The sequence below is a fragment of the Vombatus ursinus genome, unplaced genomic scaffold (genome assembly GCF_900497805.2).
Source record: "Vombatus ursinus unplaced genomic scaffold, bare-nosed wombat genome assembly UNPS02014841.1, whole genome shotgun sequence".
NCBI lineage: Eukaryota > Metazoa > Chordata > Mammalia > Diprotodontia > Vombatidae > Vombatus > Vombatus ursinus.
Window position 1 is genome coordinate 27,816,711 of NW_020954619.1, and position 16,888 is coordinate 27,833,598.

Consider the following 16,888-nt stretch of genomic DNA (forward strand, 5'->3'; position numbering starts at 1 on the left):
ATGGAAAGGTCCCGTGGTTTTTAGGGTGCAGCTGCAAAACAGTTATTATTCTCTGTTTTTATCTCCTTTTTAAAGTCATTTCCACTGATAAAATAATATCACTTTCTGATACTGAGCAATTTGAGAGTATCAAGGACTTTGGCAGCAGGAATTAATTAAAGCAAAAAGAGTTCTAATAGATACATGAATAACTGAAGTTTCCAGTCACTATTGTGTCATGCCTCTGTGCCAATTTTGTTTTTGTTTCCCACATCCTTCATGCATTTCCTCTTTATGTCCCAGTGGTTTTCAGTAAAATTTGATGACAACATCTATTTCTTTTTCCACTGATCTTCTCCCACATTTTCTCCTCATTTCCTTCCTCTAGTTCTTGAATTTCCTTGCATGAGTATATAGTTTTAATACAATGCTCCAGCCCCCTCCTCATAAATATACCCATTTTCCTAGTTCTGTTTCTTCACAAGAAGTTATATCCAAGCAAAGCTATATTCTAGTCAAGGGTCTTCACCTTTAAGACTTGGTAAAAACTATGAGGTTGTATTTTTTTCACCTGTGTTAGAACTTCTGATTCCTCTTCTAAGGTTTCTAAACTCTCAATATTCGCATATAGATAGTTAAGGCAATGGGTTTTTATTACTTGCTACTTTCTTAAATCTGTTTCTTCTTGCACTTGGATAGAAAATAAAAAGTACAAGATGTATAAGGATAAAATGGGGGTGTCATGGTTAGACAACAATTGTTTTGAAAAATATGTGGGAATTTTAGTGGACTTCTAGCTCAGTAAAAGCGTACAGTGTGGTTCTGCAGCCAAAAAAGCTAATCAGGCTATGTTAAAAGGAGCAAAGCTTCTAGGAATAGAGAGGTCAGAGTCCCCCCCCCCCCCCCACCATACTCTGCCCTCTTCAGATCTTTTATGGAGTAATATGCTAAGATCTAGGTACCGTGTTTTCTGGAGAAACAAATGGTAAGCCACTCTAATATCTTTGCCAAAAAAACAAACAAACAAAAATCAAATGGGTCACAAAGAGTTGGACGCAACTGAGATGACTGAAGAACAACATCAGCATGATTTAAGGACATTGGTAAACTGGACTGGATAGTGTCCAAAGGGGGTAAACCATGATGAGGAAGAGACTTGAATCCATGCCATATGGTCATGTTAAGCTTGAACTCGAGAGTCGGGTGGGGGAAAGCATGGATACAATATCTGTCTTGAAGTATTTGAAGGATGTCATTTGTTGGAGGTTTTAGACTGTTGAGCCCCAGAGGGCAGAACTAGAGCAATGGGCAGAAACTACAAAGAGGCAAAGTTAGGCTGTACATCAGAAAAGCTTTCTAAAAGATAGAATTGCCAAAAGTGGAATGTCCTTTCTTGAGAGATGATGGATTTCCTCTTCTTTAGAGATTTTTAGGCAGAACTAGGATGGCCAGTTGTCAGGTATATTATAGTGAATATTTCTTTTGTTTATGGGTTTGACTAAATGGGTGCTAGGGTCCCTTCTAAGTTTCAAATTCTGTAAATTTAAGGGTGTTTCAAATGCTTTTGTTCTTTGCTCATTATGCCTACTCTCCATGTTATTTGACTTGATGGATATACATAGACAATTTCTCCTTCCTCCATCCTTTTTTAGTTTAAAGGCCTTATGATTAGCTTTGCAAGAGAACCAGTAATTGCAGTCTTAACAGCTTTTATTTTGTATACTCCATCTCTGGACAGGAATCTGTCATTTATATATTTTAAACCAAGTTCTGAAAGTCCAAAACCCTTTTTGACTATGCCAAATTTTCTTTTTTACTGTCTCAACTGAACCTGACATCTCTGATGTCTTTTATTTTTTTTTTAATACATAGTCATATCCAACTCTTTGTGACCCCATTTGGGGGGTTTTCTTGGCAAAGATATTGGAGTGGTTCGCCATTTCCTTCTCCAGCTCATTTTACAGTTGAGGAACTGAGGCAAACAGGGTTAAGTGACTTGCCCAGGGTCACATAGTTAGTAAGTGTCATATATCAGATTTGAACTCATGAAAATGAGTCTTCCTGATCCCAAGTCTAGTGCTTTATCCCCTGTGTCATCTAGTTGCTGTGACATAATCTATAGATAGCATTGTACATTAGAAGGAGAAGTGAATATTGACTCAATATCTGGGCTCAAATATCAACTTTGCTACTTGCAACCTATGTTGCCTCAAGCAAGTCACTTAATCTCTTTGGTTCTCAGTTTTTTCATCTATAAAATGAAGAGAAGGGAGAAAATGATCTTTATGGTCCCTTCTAACCCTAAGTTTATTATCTTGTATTAAAAAAATTTCTCTTTTTTTTTCTCCTTCTATCAAAATCTGCTTGTCAATGTATAGTCTCTTTAGGACTCTATGACTTACTTGCGATAGCTTCAGCTAGATTCTGCTAAATTAATTTATGTTAATAAAGTTCTAGCAGTGTAACGTATTTGTCACATGCTGAAAAATAAAATGAAATGAAATAGTCTTCTGCTGAAATTTCTAACAAAACACGCTAGATATTGCTGGTCTCTTATAACACTAGCCACTTCAATAATGCTTTTAGGTTCCTAACATATGGGAATTCTTTAGTACATATTTAGATAGAACAAAATTTTCATAAGCATATTTTGGTATTTAATGACTTCACTCAATAGATACAATGTTTATGGTTCACCACTTGTATTAAACAGAGTATTTGCTTACTGCGTCTGATGCCCAGTGGAAAAAAAATAGAATTAATTTATAATTTCTCCTCAAGTATACTATCCTACATGTTACAAATGGCAACCTTCAAATGTAACAATGTGCATGAGTTAGCCAATTTTCATACTGAGGTTAGGAAAAAGAAATAATAGCTCCCTAAATGATATTATACATATAAGTATATATATAATTACTGCAGTTTACAGTAATTTGCTCTTTGTTATAATTTGAACAGGAACTGAGCTGAAGTTTATAGTTGCACTAACTATAGAGGAAGGTGGAGTTACTCAGGATACTTGAAAGCCATATACTTTAATTCTTTAAAAAATTCTTTAATAAATATAAATAAATAATATATAATATTAATATAATATATATTATATTATGTTATAATATAATATATAATATATTATATATAATATATTGTTTTATGTTATAATATAATATATAATATATAAAATATAACAATAAATAAAAATAAATAAATAATAAAAATATTCTTTAAAAAATATGCCAAAGTCAGGCTTTTTGAAGGTGAAAATTTCTTTTTTCTATATTTAAGAGGAGCTATCACACATCATCTCTTCTTAATTTCTTAGCATGTGAAAAATGTCAGAAAAGCCTTCATAGGAAGTGTCTTAAAGATTCTCATATCAAATAAGACATGGAAGGGTATATCAAAATGTGTCAACCAACATGAATGTATATTGTCACCAATATTTGATTTGAAGTTAACTATTTATGCTATCTTATTGTACATTTAAAAACAGTTTAAATGAAACTCCTTGGGGCAGCTAGGTGGCATAATGGATAGCGTGCTGGGCCTGGAGTGAGGAAGACTCATCTTTGTGAGTTTATATCTGGCCTGAGACACTTACTAGCTTTATAACCCTGGGCAAGTCAGTTAACACTGCTTGCCTCAGTTTCTTCATCTATAAAATAAGCTGGAAAAGGAAATGGCACACTATTCCAATATCTCTGCCAAGAAAACCACAAATATGGTCACAGAGAGTCAGACACAAGTGAAAAAATGACTTTAACACAAAATAAATGGAGCTCCATTGTTCCTAAATTATATGTGCATTATATATATATATATATATATATATGTATATGTACATATATATTTAACTGTACAATCTGTAACATAGTTATTCATTCATTCATTTAACTGTGCTAAGCTTAGGGACAATGGTGCTCGATTTAAATGTTTTTAAATGCTCAGCATACTAGCAAATTTGGTTTACTCTATATCAGCTGCTTTGTACTGGTGACAGTAAACATTCATGATGGAGAAAGAGAGATAGAAAGAGAGAGACAGAGACAGAGAAAGGGACAGAGCCTTGGAATTGGTTCTGGAAGTTAAGGAAATTATATTCTAGTAGAGTGTTGTAAGTTAAGTTTGGAAATGTGGGTATGGTTAAATGGAATGACCATATTGTTTAAGTTAATTTTTATTGTGTCATAAAACATCTATTTGATTTATTCCAATACTTGGCTATATTAATATTAGTGATCATTATTGAATAAAGACCATTTTCAAGAGGACATAAAGAAATCCTTTCCTTTCTTCTTCTAATTTTAACTGCATTAGAGTTGTTTATGCAAACAAATTTAAATTTTATACAACCAAAACTGTCCACTTTATCTTCTGTGTTCCCCTCTGTCACCTAATTAGTCATGAACTCTTCCTTTATCCATAGATCTGAAAGGTAAATTCTTCCTTCCCAATTTTTTTTAATAATGTCTGTCTTCTATTGTGTCTAAATCATGTATGCACTTAGCATATGGATTGAGATGTTGGTCTACATTTCATGTCTGTCAAACTGCTTTCCAGTTTTCTCAGTATTTTTTTTAAATAATGAATCCTTCCATCTGTCACTGGAGATTTTGAGTATATCAAATACTACACTACTGTGTTCATTTCCTTTTGTATATTGTGTATCTAATCTGTTTCATTAATTGACCTCTCAATGTTTTAGTCAATATGAAATCATTTTAATGATTAGTTTTATGCTATAATTTGAGATCTGGTACTGATACAACTTCTTTCTTCCATTAAAATTAATTATGTGAAATAGAAAACAAGTTGAGGTACAAAGTTTCTGAGTAATGATTTAATAGTAATAATCAACAGGTTACCATTAAGTCAGCTCAATTAATCTCAATAATTAGTGACAAAAGAGTGATTTACAGAGATTATTTTTCATAATAGAAAAGAGAAATTAAAAAAAAAACTACAGCATTATTAGGAAACTGGTTTGGAACATAATTGAACTGGACAAGACAGGTCATCTGACTAGTTGACTTTCTCCAAGGCTTTCTTAACCCAGATTCATCCTACGTCTGTCAACCTGTCTGTCAAAGTGAAATTGCCTTAGGAATCTCTGCCCTGCACCTGTAGTATTTTGTAACTAGAAAGTTTACTTTAAAGGCATGTAGTTTGAACTAAGACTGAGAAAGAGGAACTTGTGGTTTATAGTAATCACCTCCCACCCCCGTCCTTCAGCTGCTAAAATGGGAAATCCAACCTTAGAAGATTACACTATTCAACTTATACTTAACCTCTAGCTCAAGAAAAAAAAAGGGAGGAGGAGGGAGCTTATCCTCTAAGACTGGAAAAAGGAACTTAACCTTTCATCAACTCCCCTTTTTCCAGCTGCTATTAAGGGGAACTTAGCCTGTAAAAAGAGTCTTATAACTCTATGATTATTTTATTCCTATGCTTATTCTCTCAATTTCTTTCTGGTATCGCTGTATCTAGCATTTGATGGCCTATGTTAAATATTAATGGTGATAATGGAATGCTTGCTTTACCTCTGATCATCTTAGAAAGGCCTCTAACTTTTCTCCATTATATATAATATACACTCTTGGTTTTGAATAGATATTATTTATTCCTATGTACTTTAATGTATTTTTAAACAAAATTTTTTTAAAAAAGGAATAAAATTGGATTTTTTCAAAAGTTTTTTTTTCATCAATTCATATAATCATGTGTTTATCCTTATTTGAATATGACTAATATTATTAATTGGCTTATTATATTTATGGTCTTCCTTATGTCAACCCAATTCCTTATTCCTCATATAAACCCAGTGACTTGGCTAGCATATACTATTTCTAATATATTGTTGTAGCCTAATTGTCAATATTTTACTTAAATTTTTAAAATTATTGTTGATTCTCTTATCTTGATTATTACATAGAATTGACAACTTGGGACACTTTTGCTATATCTTGAGGTTTTACTCTTATCTATTATTTGTTTTTTAGGAATTCCAGGGGAAACTGAGATGCTGTATGTTTGAGTTATAGAAAGATGAAAAGCATATGATGTTTTGATTAATTCTACTTTCAGCTCCCTGTGGAGGACAGTACACTGGATCAGAAGGGGTAGTTTTGTCACCAAATTACCCACACAATTACACAGCTGGTCAGATGTGCCACTATTCAATAACTGTACCAAAGGAATTTGGTAAGAATTTCCTTTTATATGCCTTTAAAATTTATAGTTATTTCTTTTTGTGTTAACTTGCCTTACTTTATACAAACAGATGCCTCAACTCTTGAACAAATACTTCTCCCAGAGGAACTTGGATTGTATCCACTGTAGTACATAGATGACAAATATGAAAATAAAAATGAACAGTCACCTCTATGTTTCTGAGACAATCTATTTACTTTCCTGTAACTTTCCCCAGAGGATGTTCTCTTTATACATTGGTTTAGAATAGATAGTAAGGGTATGTAGGGGTGTGGATAATATTATGGGTCAAACAACCTTAGGTTAATTTATTTCCACTCTTAGAAGTAGAGAAATTAATTCTTGTTAGCTGTTTTCCTTGATTGTCCTCAAGAGCTGCTCTTACTTCTCTACATTCATATTCATCTATTGGGGAAGGGAGACCTGGGGACAAAAGATAGCTAGACAACAGCAACAAGGATAACAACAACTACAAAGACAGGACAATAGCTATCATTTGTATATCACTTTAAGTTTTGTAAATCACTTTACATACATTATCCCACTTGATAGATAACAAGCATTTATTAAATGTCACTATGCTAATGCCTTACCAATATTATTTTATTGTATCCTCACTACAACCCTGGAAGATAGGTATTACTATCTCAGTTTTTCAGAAGAGGAAACAGGCAATCAAGGCCCAGGGCCATATATCTATTTAATAAGTGTCTGAGGCCACATTTGAACTCAGATCTTCCTCACCTCAAGTCCAGGGGTCTATCCACTGCATCAGCTGGTTTCCTCCATGAAGCACTTTACACAAATGATCTCATTCAATCTCATGTACAATGCTCCCCATGAGCATATGATCATAGTTTTTGTTGTTTGTCATACACAGACACCAAAAAAGCTATAAATGGAGCTAGTAGTAATGTTTCTTATATCTAGTATCTACAAAGGCTGTCTGCCTCTAAGAGTTGATTAGATAAGAACAAAAAGGAAAGAGAGAACAAAAGTTACGTGGAAAGATACTTCAGTCAGTAGACACTATATACTTGAGAGTTATACTACAAGAGGCAGCCTGGGAGTCCAGAAGATCTGGGTTCAATTCTTGCCTCTGATAATATAATATCTGTTTAATCTGGGAGCACCTTACTTAACCCCTCAGTGATACAATAAATTCTGAGTTGAAAAACAGTTGTCTCTCTGCACTGATAGAATGAAATTTCTAATGGAGAGTTCTCTAGTTCACACAAATTGAAATCACAGGTCTGGAGCCTCCCTTCTCAACTCCACCTGCCACCCCTTCTGAATGCTCCAAAAAAGTAATACTGCCACTAGATAGTGGTGGTGTCTTAGGTTATATGATGGGAGTATCCGCTCATTCTATTTATTGTTCATTGAGAGAGACAGAGACACAGAAAGAGAGACAGAGACAGAGGCAGAAACAGCCAGACATATATAGAGACGGAGGCAGGCAGGCAGAGAGCAGCTTGACAGTCAGAAGCACAGGCTGACAGTCAGAGTCAGAGACAGATCTCCAGAAATTTAGAGAAATAAAGTTATCCAAGAACAAATTCTAACCTTTCTTGGGTCCACAGTGATCTCTCCCTCTCCATACAAGGCAAGTGATACATATTTCTGAAAGGATAAGACTGATCTAGTGGCAATCGTAAATACACAGTTCTCAAGGACTTTATATTTTATTTGAGAAGGTAGTAAATGTACAAAAAATTAATAATAATGCAATATAATAACCTAATTGCTAGATGAGTGATGTAATAAATGCTGAAATAATTCAGAGAAGGAAGGGATCAGTTCTTAATATATTTTAATAATGTACATAGGTATGTGATTTTTTTTCCTGTGTTCTAATTTTTTTTCTTTTACTCCAAATGGCATTTTATTTTATGAATCCATTTCTTAGGAAAACCAATTAGGTAATTATGCTGCACTTTTTTATTGTTACTTTCATATAGTTTTTTTTCTTTTAATAACTAGTTTGTTCTGATATACTAACAAATCTTGGCTGTACTTAAACACTGTGATCTCTTGTGCAACTTCTGCTATTTATGTTGAAAAGCAAATGTGGGTTGCAGATTATCCTCAGCAAGGTTTTCTACTTTAGTTTGCTTTGGTTACTGTAACTAATCAAAGATAGGTCTTGTACAGGTCATCCCTTTGTTTGGTTTATAGTTTCAGACAGAGATGTACGTTACTCACTTCATGATGTGAGATCTATTATCCTTATCAAGTACCTGCTGAAAGGGAACCACCCTGCATTACCTACATAGAATTTTTCTGCTCCCTATGTCCCGAGTTTAAAAATAAAAAATCCCTTCAACTTTTTTCTTTTTTCTTTTTTTTAAATGCTACTTTGTCCAAAATTAGAGTAAAAACTCCACTTAGTTCTTAATTCCTGAATCACTAACTTTCCCTAAGTCTCATGACCTTTACCTCTACATCAGGATCAATGACTGAAAGAAAGTATGCTTTTGGTAGGAAACTTCTCAGTTCTGTACTTAATTACTCTTCTGGGCTCTCCCTGCCTTCCTAATGAATAGGAAATTTTAACACAGAATGAAACCCTTTGCAGACGTCGGCATGCCTGGAGCTTTTTAGCACTCCCCAGGCTGTTTTCTTCCTGAACATTTTAGATATAACTAATAATTACTCATTTTCAAACATTCCGAGCATTATAGTTATCATACATATGGAAATAAAATCAATAAAAGATGAGAACATAAACTTTCCATAAAGCTAAAGCATTAAAGATATTCTAAAACTTACAGCAAATAAATTACTTTCTGAAAACAAATAACTTAACCCTGTAAGATAAATAATCTCGTTGGGGATATTTATTACTTTAGCACTTTTAAAATCTAAATGATACCTAAAAAACATTATTCACCTAGAGTAGCATATCTTAAATTTCATAGCCTTAGCATTTTATACATAATGTAGCCATTGTAATCTGCTAGCAGTCACCTTTAATTCTCAAATACTTCTAGCAGTTATGAGTCACTCATATGTCTATGTACTGTACCTCTGGGGGAAAATTCATGAAAAGGTAATTAGGAATTGTGTCCTCCACCTTAACTTAAGGAGGAGGATCAGATACCATTATTCCACCACTTTTTATCATTAAATCCCTGGATATGAGTCCATACCTTTATTTTTTTCCTAGAAAGACTGAGGATAGGTAGGATATCACATGACATCTAGGTAGTACAGTTTATAAAATGGTAGATCTGGAGTCAGTAAGACCTGAGTTCAAATATGCCATCAGACACTTAATAGCTGTGTTACCCAGGACAAGTCAGATAACTTCTAGCTACCTCAGTTTTCTCATCTGTAAAATGGGGATAATAATAGTACCTACCTTAAAGGGTTATTGTGAGGATAAAATGAGATAATTTTGTAGTTGCTTTAATATGAATGATAGCTATGATAATTATATCATATGTGTCAAAGGATAACCTCAACCAGGTGATATTTGTGTTATATCCATTTAAAGAGTAAATTTAAAAATTTTATTACATAGTTCTAAGAACTAGATAGCTAGGCATTGGTCACTGAGACAATTATCCAACACTTTGATTTTTAGGTCAATTTAAGAGGCATTTATTGCTAGTGTACCATATGCTCAACAGGAGTCATAGTTTCAATAAACCTTTTGTAAAGTGTTTCATTAGAACCAATCAAATAAATAGATTGGAAGGTAGTTTTGACAATAGAGTTTTGCTATTTTATTATTATTATCATAATTTTTAAAATATTCTTTAAGGCAAAGAGTTCAGCTTAGAATTCTGAGTTGGGTTGTAAAAAATATTCTTTTTGTTTATAAACAAGATTCTGGGCAACAAATTTATTAATATCTCATAAAATGATAGTAAAGGAACTGAGAACAGAATCTAGATTTATTTTCTTGAGGGCTTGCTAAATGTTCTGTATCAAGTTTCCTTGTGAAGCTTAAACTCCTTCCATGGATGAGGTGATCCTTATTTACTTTCTTCATGTCCCTACTGAAAGTGTTCTGTTCAAGATAAATCTGGCACTGATTCTCTCATGATTTCATTTTCGTTCCTGCAATAAGATATAATCTCTAAAAGGTTGTTATCTCAATAATAGACTAAAAAATGTAATTTTTAAATTATTAGAACACATAATTATGTTTTTTGCCAGAGAAAAGCATTTGTTTTGTCTATTATAAATGCTAATTGTAGTTAACTAAGCTGAAAGTCTTTTGGCATACCAAAAAGTCATATATATTAGCTTTAAAGAAACAAAAATATTAACTAGATATGTGTAATATTTAATGGTAATGCTTCAGTCTTAGAAATGCCTTTAATCCATCCTTAGCTTTTATTCAGGAAACCCAGCTTCAGAGATATAACTAGATTATGGAGTATGGAGCTTTGCTGCAATGTGTAAACTGTGGAGGACACAGCGCAGCACCCAAAGCTTAGCACAGTGCCTGGCATGTAATAGGCACTTAATAAATGCTTATTGGCTGACTGAAAGTATTTGTAATCTTTTAACATGACACAAACAACAAAGCTAATTATCTAGTTAGCAAGAATTACTAAAAATATAAAACTACCAAATAACTCACCTCTTTCACACAATGCCACAGATGAATACTAGCTCTAGCAACTTTCATGTATAGTAGCATTTTGGTATGCCGGGGTGTCTTGCACATGGACACCCACATCCAAATTAAAAAAGTTTTTTGTGTGGTTTACACCAATGATGGTTGGTGCTGTTCCAGGTGAAATATTTTCAGGTAGGACCTATCCAACTTGTTAACTAGTCCTACCAATTCTTTCCCATAGTTCCATGGTTTGGTTCTGTCTTGTTTTTGTTTTGAGATCCATTCTGCCCATCCATTCCTGCATCCCAAATTCAGGCTTAAGAAATTTATTGCCTACATCCCTTTGTCATTTGCTCCCTCTCCTCTTCAAACTGTCAGGAACAGTTAGAATCATTTTCCTTGGCTAGAAATTACATCAATTCTGCCAATGTACATATTTTAAAAAAAAAACTGTAGTAGTAAAATTGTTTTTTTTTTCATTTTACTTGTTCGTAATTAAGCACACTATTTTTTCTCATGTAAATTATATCTAAAATACATATCTTATTATTTCAGGTAATCAATAATCTATGTAAATTATTTAGATCCAAGTAAATTATTTTTCTTCAGAATTGAAATTTCACTTATTGTTAAGAGGAAAAAAAAAGTGGACTATTATGCTGGTTTGAGCTACAATTGTTTTTCTTTAAAAAAGATAAAAAGTCATTGATTTTATTTTTAAAATACTTGAAAAAGTTACATATTACACCAGTTTGGTGTATAAGTCATGTACTCATGATCAAGAACAGTCATGGAATTAGTTTTTCTATTATTTAGACTTTAATGCCTGGATATATCATGTAATATGTATATTTGTTATAAATATAAATTTATGATTGTGTTTCAGAAATGAATCTTATATCATTACTATATAGTAGTGAAACAATTTCAAATATTTTTATTTTTTTCTTGTGAAATATGTTGATGTAGCTCAAATATTATATGGAAAAATAATTGCAATGAAAATAAGTAGAAGCTTGATATTGAGATAACTATTATATATTAGTTTGATATTATATAAAAGCCATTTGGATATCAGTGTGGTATAGTTAAACCTAGTTTTGAATATACTGTCAGTTGACTTAAGTTTGCAGCTCTCTTGCCTAACTGACCTTGGAAAACTCAGCTAATCAAATATCATGGAAAGGTAAATTTCCTGGGTCTGCATTTTCTCACTTGTAAAATCAGGGGATTGGACTAATGACACGTGAGGCCAACTTATTTATGATCTATGCTATTCATTCCTATACCCACAATCTAAAGGTTGAAAAACTCTTGAAATGTTTCTAAAATTAGTAAAATAACCACCACAACTCTCTGGATATTCTCTGTTGATTCCAATGGCACAACTAAACTTTGGTACTTCAAGGATCTAGGATTTGGTCAGTGGGAGTGTCCTGTGCCTTCAAAGACAATCTTCTTGAGTTATTGTAGCTGAAATATTTATTCTCCTGGAACCTGTAAGGTAACAAGCCTCTCTAAACTTAGGCTGGCCATTAGTTGACAGACAGAGTTCATCAACATCTCTATACTCGAATTCTTTCAGTTTGGGTAGCAATGGTTTTAGTTTGTGCTCTGTTGGCATTGTTTTTCAGAAACAAATAACAGAGAAAGACTTTGATGAAGAAATGAACACAAAATTAACAAAATAAAAATAATCTCTACTAACTTTATATCTTTAATGGGATAGATGGAAATAGGTATAATCATGGCATGTGTACTTTCATTAAGTGTAAAATATGAAAAAGTAAAATCATATTGATTAATTTATAAACTTCTGAGGAAATTTTATTTCATTTATTTTTAAAGGCATAAAATAATTTAAAACTCTTTTGTTTATATAAGGTTTGTTAAGCTAAGGAGCCAATCAATAATTTGCAGAAACCTAATTTCACAGTAACATGTTATTTATTTATTTATTGTTTGTTTGTTTTTGAATGGAGCTTTTCTCATTTTTCCCCTTATTATTTTGCAGTTGTGTTTGGGCAGTTTGCCTATTTTCAGACAGCCCTGAATGATTTGGCAGAATTATTTGATGGAGCACATTCACAGGCCAGACTTCTCAGCTCACTTTCTGGTTTCCATTCAGGTAAAGAAGCCACAAAGAAACTTTGGGGAACATAACAGGAATGGAAATTTCAAAATGTAGGGATGAGTATTATGGCTTCAGGGAAATAGCAGAGGGAGTTACAAAATAATTGCTTGATTTTAACTGCCGATTTAACATATTGGAGATTTTACTTCATTTATTTCAATTCCCCCGTCATATTAATCTTTCATTCAAACCACATTTATTACACACCTCCTATGTGCCACTAACTGCTAGGTAGGCACTAGGAACACAAAAACAAAAATGAAATAGTGTCTTCCCTCAAAGAGCATATATTCTAATGGGGGAGGGGAGTGTACACATATTAGGATATACAAAATACAGTATATATCTAATAAAATTAAGGTAATATTTTTGAGAGGGGAATGAGATCACAAGTAGCTGGGGAGTATGGAAAAGTTTCATAGAAAAGGTGGTATTTGAGCTGAAATTTGAAAGGAATAAGGAAGGATTTATAAATATATATGTATATATACACATATATACTCACACATATAAACACACACATACATATATACATATGTACACACATATATATACAGACACAAACACACATATAAATTATAGGAATGCATGTGTATTTTTGTATGGGTTTATACTTATATGTATACAGATTATTTATTGAGCACTTACTATATTTAAAGGATTGTGTTGGGTGCTGATGAAATGAGTACATATCTCTTCAAAAATGGGATTTACATCTCATAATTACAGAAACTTACATTTACTTGGGATGAGTACATTTAACTGATGTGTGCAAAGATAATGAGAAAGGGTAGGTACTATGGACCCTGTCACAGACAAAACTAAATTGTACAACAAAGAAAAGGAGTGAAAATAATTTACTCTTACTTTCAAGTCTTTGGTTTTCTTTTTTCTTCCCCTTTCCAGCCACTATCCAATTGTGTGATCAAATAAAATGTAGATAGCTATCAGTTTAGACAACTTTAAAGGCTGAGATGGGGGTAAGGGAATTACAAAAGACTTTTTGTAATGCTTTTAAATCTTTTAGAGTATTATGGATTCTAAGAAAGGTTTCAGTAGCAGAAAAAACTCCCAACAAAAGTTTTAAGTTAATTCTTTCTATGTGAATTAAGCCCAGAATGATTCTTCAAGAAAGCAATTTGTAGAAGATTATTCTCAACTAACAGAAAAAAAAATGACTGCAAGTGGCTATATTTCATAAGAAGTCATCATTTCATAGAGAGTAAAATGTTTTAATTCCAAAGGAGACAGAATGTTTTAAATCTGGCTTACCAAAAAAAAATGTATTTTAGTGGTAAAGCTGGGGGAAGAAATTATAAAAACCTGGCAGTATATTAAAGTGAGATTGCAAACATAGCTAATCATTTTCTTAGGCACCATCTCAGAAATTTTATTATACACCATAGATTGGTGTGTTTTCCAGATTCCCTGTTACATATTTTTTATTATTTTTTTTCTCTACTTATTTGCAGGGGAAACACTGCCTTTGGCTACGTCCAATCAAATTCTGTTGCGGTTCAGTGCAAAAAGTGGTGCATCTGCCAGGGGATTCCATTTTGTTTACCAAGGTAAATTTAGCATAAAATTTTACTTCAGTCTATTTCTTGTGTACTGAGAGGAAGTGTAGACTACTGGACAGTGCACTGGACTGGAATTTAGAAAATTTCTCAAGTCTGGCATTAACTAGCTATATGTGCTCAGGCGAAGATTTTTTACAAACTGTTCTACTTTACTTTAGTCATTATAAAACTAGAACACTGGACCTAATGGTCTCTTAGGTACCTTCCAGCTCTAAGTGTTATGATTCTATGAAAATTATATTATCACTATACATGGCAGTATCTTTACAAAATGTAGTGGGGAAAGTTTTTGTTAAATGTCTATGGTATTCAAAATACCAACAGAAGCTTCAATTGCAAAATTAGCAATTAATATACATATGCACAGGTAATATTTTCCTTCATGTAATCAAATATACTCAGGGAAATCAGAATGTTGATTTTAAAATTAATTGTTTAAAATTAAAATTTTAAAATAAATATCAGTATTAATTTTAATATCAATAACATGGCTACAATAAAGCTTCATTTATCTAGCATCAATAGAGATAGAATAAGTTGTTCAGATAACTGAAGCTTACCTTTTTGATCATTATTTTCCCCCTTTACCACCTACTTAATTTTTACAGAATTCATTCTAAAATGTCTTCTGGATTTTGAGGATCTTCTTTTCTTGTTAACTCAAGATCACTACTATGAACATGCACTATGATTTTATGGGAGTATTTACATTTATTTCTGGGTGGATTTTTTTTTGGCTTATTTAATTTATTTCATTTTCCTGTATATCAACAGTCACAATTTCTTCTGCTAATGTACTTACTTGTGACAGCCTTCCCCACTTTCTTATGCTTTGCTGCTTCTATTCTCCTATGGCTTGAGAAACCAGATAACTTAGAAAATTGTATATTATGTTCATGCCAGTGAATATCTGAGTTAGGGGATGAGGAGTAAAGTGTATGTCTCACATTTTCCTCTTCCTACCCCTGCCACCCTGTTTTGGGCTTTGTGACAGCTATTTTGGACACTTAGACTCCTTTTTCACATACTTCCAAGCTCAAGGGAGAATTCATTACTTCTTCAAACATTTATCAGTCACTTATTGGATGTGAAACCTTTAGATAGATGCTAAAAGAAGATAAAGTTTAATCAGTCAATAAGCAAACATTTGTTAAGTACTTACTCTCTGCCAACCAATCTATTAAGCTCCAGAGACAAAAGGAAGGAAAAATAAAAGAAAAAATACAAATAATCCCTGTCTTCAGGGAGCTTACATACTAATGGAAGAGACAGCATTAAAGCAAAATAGACACATACATGAAAATATAGAATAGAAAGAAGGTGACCTTGACAGGAAAGCTCAAGTCACTAGGGTGGACTGAAAAGTTCCCCCAAAAAGGTGGCTCAATTTTAAATAAAGTCAGAAATATCAAGAGGCAGAGGTGAGGAAGGACAGCATTCAGACCACAAGAGTGGAGGGACAGCCAGTATAAAGGTCCTGAGATAAGAAATGGAATGCCCTGAGTGAGGACCAGTAATCTGGCTGATATTCCTGGATAGTAGAGTATACATGGCAATGGTAAATGGAAGAGGGTAAAGTATGACAAGCCTAGAAAGGTAGAAAAAAGGCTAGATTGTGATAGGCCTTAAATTTCAAGTCAATATCTTGATATTTGATCCTGGAGGCAATAGGGAGCCACTGCAGTTTATTACCTAGAGGAGATGATATGGTCAGGCCTATACTTTAGGAAAAACACATTGGCAGCTGTGTGGAAGATGGAATGGAACTGAGAGACACTTAGAATGCTGTTGAAACAGTCCAGGTGAGAGATGGTGAGAGTATGAAGTAGGATGATGGATATATAAATAGAGAGAAGGGGGAAAATGACGTGGACTAGAAGGGAGAAACGTTGTGTTTAATAATTGTGAGATAACAGTGGAGATAAGAATCAGGTGAGTGATGGGATTCAATAATCATTCAAAAGGCATTTATTAAATGCCTACTATGTGCCAGACACTGTTCTAAATGTTAGAGACAAAAAGAAGAGTTTTTTTTTTTAATTAAGTAGTCTTTACCCTCAAGGAGTTTTATTCTAATGTGACAGAAACCATATGGCAGGAGGTTGAGGAAGGACATGATGGTGAAGAAGTTAAGGAAACAAGTTTAGATTACATTTTAGAACATTAGTTGTCAAAACCAGAAGACACGACAATAAGTTATAGGGGAAGAAGGCTCAAGGGAAATTTCATTAGTTTGTTTTAGGATAATGAAGACCTTAGTATAATGTGGCCTATTGTCAGCTCTGAGAATCCTGATCCTCAGTCACTCACAGCTCAGCTCCCCAGAAGTTAGTTAAATCTCCCCTTCTGTATACTGGAGGCTACCCCCTAGAAGATACAAGGGTGATTCCCTAAAGCCATTGCTAA

At 33.2% G+C, this 16,888-nt stretch overlaps 1 protein-coding gene across 1 annotated transcript in view; it reads left to right on the forward strand.

Annotated features, from left to right (window-relative positions):
* Nucleotides 1–16,888, forward strand: part of CSMD1 (CUB and Sushi multiple domains 1) — a 2,488,924-nt gene that overhangs the window by 2,090,199 nt on the left and 381,837 nt on the right. Inside the window, exons 31-33 of the mRNA XM_027840340.1 lie at nt 6,067–6,183; nt 12,783–12,896; nt 14,375–14,470. Coding sequence (XP_027696141.1) covers nt 6,067–6,183; nt 12,783–12,896; nt 14,375–14,470 — 327 coding nt within the window. The remainder of the gene's footprint in view (nt 1–6,066; nt 6,184–12,782; nt 12,897–14,374; nt 14,471–16,888) is intronic.